This window comes from Thamnophis sirtalis, unplaced genomic scaffold (genome assembly GCF_051295495.1).
Source record: "Thamnophis sirtalis isolate CommonGarterSnake01/CBP01778 unplaced genomic scaffold, rThaSir2_p1.2 scaffold_2, whole genome shotgun sequence".
NCBI lineage: Eukaryota > Metazoa > Chordata > Lepidosauria > Squamata > Natricidae > Thamnophis > Thamnophis sirtalis.
This window is the reverse complement of record NW_028261382.1, coordinates 157,467,063-157,472,608: the sequence shown is the minus strand read 5'-3', so window position 1 is coordinate 157,472,608 and position 5,546 is coordinate 157,467,063. Positions and strand designations below refer to the sequence as shown.

At 37.8% G+C, this 5,546-nt stretch overlaps 1 protein-coding gene across 1 annotated transcript; it reads right to left on the bottom strand.

Annotated features, from left to right (window-relative positions):
• Positions 1-1,048: 1,048 nt before the first annotated feature.
• On the bottom strand, positions 1,049-2,092 carry LOC148049247 (uncharacterized). The gene has a single exon (XM_087703587.1). The coding sequence runs from the start codon at positions 2,090-2,092 to the stop codon at positions 1,049-1,051; it is 1,044 nt and encodes a 347-aa protein (XP_087559713.1).
• Positions 2,093-5,546: the final 3,454 nt, after the last annotated feature.

The window sequence follows — 5,546 nt, the reverse complement described above, 5'->3', positions numbered from 1 at the left end:
AAACTAACAGTATCTTGAAATAAGTTTAGCTACACTATCTCCCCCCCCCCCTTAGTTTGAGGAACTAAGGAAAGTTTTAAATTTTTGACATTTATTCCAGTATTATTAGAATGATTTCGGTGAACCTGTCAATTACAATGCAGTGATGCACAGAAGTATTCATCTAAAGTCTTTTGATTATGTCAGCTGCATGAATGCAAGAGAGATATTTCTGAGATCTGAGCCCAATGCAGCCATTATTCAAATTAACAAAATTCACCACAGTAGCAACAGTGAACGGTACCAACAAGAAATCATGATTGTCACATCACTTAAAGCAAGAGTTTGTGAGATCAGTCAGAATGTCTGCCTTTGTGTGTACTGGTGTACCACATTGATTTCCATGCAATCCTAAAAGCCGGCTTTGCTTCAAAGCTGGTATTTGTACAGCTATGCACACAAAGGCCTTCTCACCGAAGACATCTATATCACATATGCATTCATCTTATTTCAACCAGCATCATAAACTTTTCATTATAAGACTGAGATGTACTACTTTTAAAAAAATATCTAGAAGCAACTTTTCAACATTTCAGTCTGGAGTGAGGTTGTCAAAAATTGCAAGAAGCTGGTTGTGATGTCTGATCAAAACTTCAGTTTTGATCAGTTTTCATGTTTATTGCCATGGATTACTTGGCTCCCAGAAGTCCTAGTTGGTATAGTAAATGGTTATAAATTTATATGGTTCACCGACAAAAGGGCAAACGACAAAAACGTGCCTGACTAAACTGCGGTGACAAAACCGAGAGTTCTAAAGCGTGCCGACGAATGAGTGCTGAAGTGCGGTGACAACAGCGCGGCGACAGAAGCGTGCTGTAACCCTAACCCTAACCCTAACCCTAACCCTAACCCTAAACCTAAACCTAAACCTAACCCTTACCTTAACTTAAATCACGCTTCTGTCACCGCGCTGTTGTCGCTGCGTTGATGACGTCACATTGATGACATCACGGTTTTAGTGCTGCGGTTTTGTCGGCGCAATTTTGTCATGCGTGCATTTGTAGTAGAATCAAGAGACCAGGAAGCCAAGCGATGCAATATAGGAAAATATCTCTCTCTCTTCCGCTGTTAGCAACGTAGTTAACAGCTGTTGTATATCTCGCCAATTGGGGTTATGACTGTGCATAATGGTTTGGAACAGATCCGTCATTTCCGTGGGCTTGGCGGACAACGGACCAAAATGCTGCCGCCAATTCAATAAATCCGTAGTTGAAAAAGGGATATATTGAATACAAGGGCGGTATTCAAGATCTCCCTGGGCGTTCACGCCCACCTGTTGTTCTGATACTCTTAACGGAAAGAGTCCTTCCTTTTCCTCTAACAACGTACTTTCCTCTCTCTCGGCTTTCGCCCTTTCCACCCCCAATCGTCTAGTTACTGGCCCTTCTCTTCTAATTCCCGTAGCCCCTAAACCACCCTCCTTGGGCTCCTTTCTTTTCACTGCCCCTCCTGTTGCCTGAGGATCCCCTGCCCCCACAGCACTTTCCTTATCTCCACTGTCCGCAACAGCAGCACCCATAGCCTGGGGCACAACAATGCCTACAGCCCCCTGCGGTGGCGGAGGTGCCGATGCATAGGGAGGTGGAGGTCTGAAAAGTTCCTCTTCGTCTTGGGCAAAAATCCTTTTCTTCTCTGACCCTTTTGTCTCTGAAGCTGCTACATTTTTGACACGTCTGGGAGCTAACCTCAACTTCCCCTTTTCCTTCGGTCTAACCACACACAGGCGAACCATTTCGGCTTGACACTGTAATAATTCATCTGCCTGCCCTGCTACAGCATCTCCCCACTGATCTATATATGGAAACTGATTAGGATAGCGTTCTTCGTTTGCAGCAATTAACGAAGTTAAATCATCTATAATTTGGTTTTGAAATGTTCCTCCCATTGGCCATCCTACTCCCATATGCGGCCACTGGTTTTGGCACAAGTAAATGAGCCTATCCTTAGTCAATTTTGGATAAGGGACTTTATAATCAGTATGGTTAAAATATGAGTCAAATCCTTTTATCATGCAATCCAGCGGTGTGCTGGGTATGCTGCTTCCTCCACCCATCCTAACACACTACCAGCGACCTGAGGCCCCAGAAGCCAGAACTCAATGGCCACCTGCAGGAACTGCGCTGGTTTAACCACCCACACAACTTAACTGGACTTCATTAGGACAGCCGTCCCGAGTCCGAGGAAGTGATCAGGTTCCTCCTTCTATCTTCAAACGAGATAGGTACAATACAATTAACAAGATACTCGCCTGAGACGTCTTCTCCCCAAGGATCCTGGCCAGGAAACACCACAGCTCTTTTCCTAAGTTTGCAGGGTTCTTGGACTCACAATGCGTATCCCCCTTGGTGTGGTCGGGCTGCTGTTGCTGGCTCCCGGGGTAAAAGGAAACCTGTGGCGCCTGGAAGGCAAGGAGCAGCAGCCCCACACCCCAACAGGGCAAAGTGGCCCTCAGCAAGATATTGCCTTAGCTTCTCTGTCCCATCTGGGGTGCCAGAAAATGTAGTAGAATCAAGAGACCAGGAAACCAAGCGATGCAATATAGGAAAAGTTTATTGAATGCGCAGGTTCAAACATGCCCAAACAAGCATCAAAAGTTTGAACCCCGAAGGGTCCTTAAAGCCATACATTTATAGTGCAAATTACGTCATCATCTATAGAGGCAGTGTTTAAGCATATAAGGCAATGAGAGGAACCAAAAACTGTCTATGCCAGATGGCCAACAGTTACTATTCCTAAAATATACATGGTCAGCACCATATAGATCATGCGTGACATAAACAAGGCACATCTTGCAAGATAACAGGAAACTCCCCGTCTGGGTCGACTTGTTCCCAGATGTGTAAAAATATTTATTGCTCCTTCAGCAACTGTCAGCAATTGTTTTCTGCTTAATGGTGCAAAACCTCAGCTTTAATCAGAGTATTTGATATTAAACATGGCCTATAGAACTATGGCTCATAATTGGGCCTTTTAGCCCACCTTACATTTGTCGGGTCACAAATTTATACAAGATACTTCAACCTGGATAGGCAGCAAAGCAAAATCTTGAATAACCAGCATAAGCCTAAGAAATTCCAGTGATTCAAACTTGTGAACAATCAAATTTCCACAATTACTATTATATTTGGAGAGATTTCCTTATCTAGAAGAAATGGCGTAATTCCTTGTAAGACCTCTAAGAGTATTAATTCTAAATCCATAGAACAATAATGGATTATTTTCTTCAGCATTAAAGAAGAATAGCATGAAGGGACTTCCAGTGAAACCATAGTGGAGTAGATGTTCCTGTCTGAATGAGGCAGCATTTATGGTGGCGAGCATAGCTGGATGTTGAATTCTGGCTGGCAAAATCTGTCAGACAAAGAAGGGGTCCTGAGATGGCCCACATGCATGCTGGGGAGTCACCCCATGTGAATAGACCACAGATCAAAACATTTTGCAGCTATTTTATAATTTGAGGGATTACATCTAAGCCTAGAGTTGTAGCAGTGTTTTTATGGACAAAAAGCTGAGCCTTGTTTCTTAATCATCTTTGAAGCTTTTTGAAATATTAAAAGTCTTCAGAATAATAAATTTTATCACAAATACATTTCCCTCTCTTCATGAAAAGAGAATTTCCCTCTCTTCATGAAAAAAAGGTTTAAATATGTATTTAAAATTGAAAGTCTATTACTTTTGGAAGAAACAGGAAAAAATAATAATGCTTAGAATGTTGATTTTGGAAAATTAAAAATGAACTAGTGGTCTATATGGATTTCAAGCAAGAATTTAAGATTCATTATAAGAATCCTTCCATAGAAAACTGATTATTTTGTGGAGGGGGAACTATATGAGAAGATGGAACTTTGAATGTTGGACATTAGGGGGCACCAGAAGAAACTAAAGATTATAACTAAAGATGGATACTTAGATTTGGCACAGAATGGAGCAAAACATTTGAATAGAGGCTATTTTATGGGCATTTGTGAATAATGGACTCAGAAAATAATTTTAAGAATGTCTAACATCATAGATGAATAGTGTCCAAGTGTTACAAAAGAAGAACAAACAATACTGAATTAGATTGAAATTGATTTTGAATAGAAAGATGAATATGAATGATATGGGAAAAGATGATATACTGAATATATAAATAAAATTGTTTGATGTCTTTATATTAGAAAAAGATATACAAGTATCAAACTGTAGGAGTAATTTGGGTAGCATTTTTTTTGATCTACAAAAGAGATCTGTTTGAAATAATTTCCTGAGAGAAGACAAAGAAAGCCTGAAAAGAAATTACATTTGAGGATATTTGAAGGAATTAAAAGTGAAGATTGTGAAAAGTACAGGAAATGATTATAGAGTTGAGTTATTTGCTCATGAGTAAAATAGATATGTAATTATCTATTGCAGTATACAATGAACTTTTGCTATGTAAGAATGAATATTACATTTTTAATATTTTGTTTATAGTTAAGAGATGAGTTATGGGAAGAAGAAAGTATTTGGAAGAAGAGAGCATTTAAAAATGGTGATAAATTATCAAAATTATTTATACTTGTCATGATGAAATTACCTATTTTTTCTATTTTTATTTTTCTTTCTGTTTATTTTCTTCTGCACTTTCTATTTTTTTGTATTAGTTTGCATTTTCTCCAGATGTCATCTTTAATAAAATTATTTTTTTAAAAAAATAGGAAATGTGGCATGAAAATTCTATTATAAAATTGAAAGTGTATGGAAATTATAGCAAATGGAATTTTGGTTCACTGCAGAAATTTACAATTTTGCTGTGGAAAGTTTATTTGCAAATGTTTTTAACTTCTATGTTGCATCTTGTGTTACTTCTTAAATCTATAGGATGTTTTTAAAAGTAAGCACTCAGCTTCATTTTCTGAAAAATCCAGATACTCAGGTTGGAGAGTTGTAAATTACATGGTAGTTACATCATTTTCACTTTCACACAGTAGCTAGTAACAGTAACAGAAAGAAAACAAATAGTTCAGTTGAAGAGGCCTTGAGAGAAAGATTTTTTTAATATAAGCCTATTGAGTTTGCATCCCTAATTCATTTTTAATACAGGGAATTGTGCTTCAAATTGGCTTTTATAAGTCAATTAAAATTCCATTTAAACTTCTACTAAAACTCCTCTCAAACATTTTCACCCATTTTAAAAATTGGATGCTTCTGAATAATCCCTTTGATTTATGCTTTCAGAAATTAGCTGAGCAGGCATGTTTGTACACAGATGTACAGTTGATTTACATTAAAAATGAATATTTTAATTACTCATCAAAAGAAAACTCATCATGAGAGAACACATACTATTCTGTTTTATCTGGATTATTCTGTTTAAGGGTTCAAAGTAGATGTAAATAGATTTAATTTAAAAGGTTTTTAAGGCTTCATTTTTTTAAAATAACTAATTGGCCAATGATCTTTTAAGACTGATTACAACATCAAGTCAAATTGTTAATTCTCTTCAGCCTAAATATGTCAATTTATATAGTGCATATTGAAACTCA

Excerpts from the sequence above, each read along its gene's own strand:
- LOC148049247 (XM_087703587.1), bottom strand. The coding sequence starts at position 2,092 with ATGGGTGGAGGAAGCAGCATACCCAGCACACCGCTGGATTGCATGATA.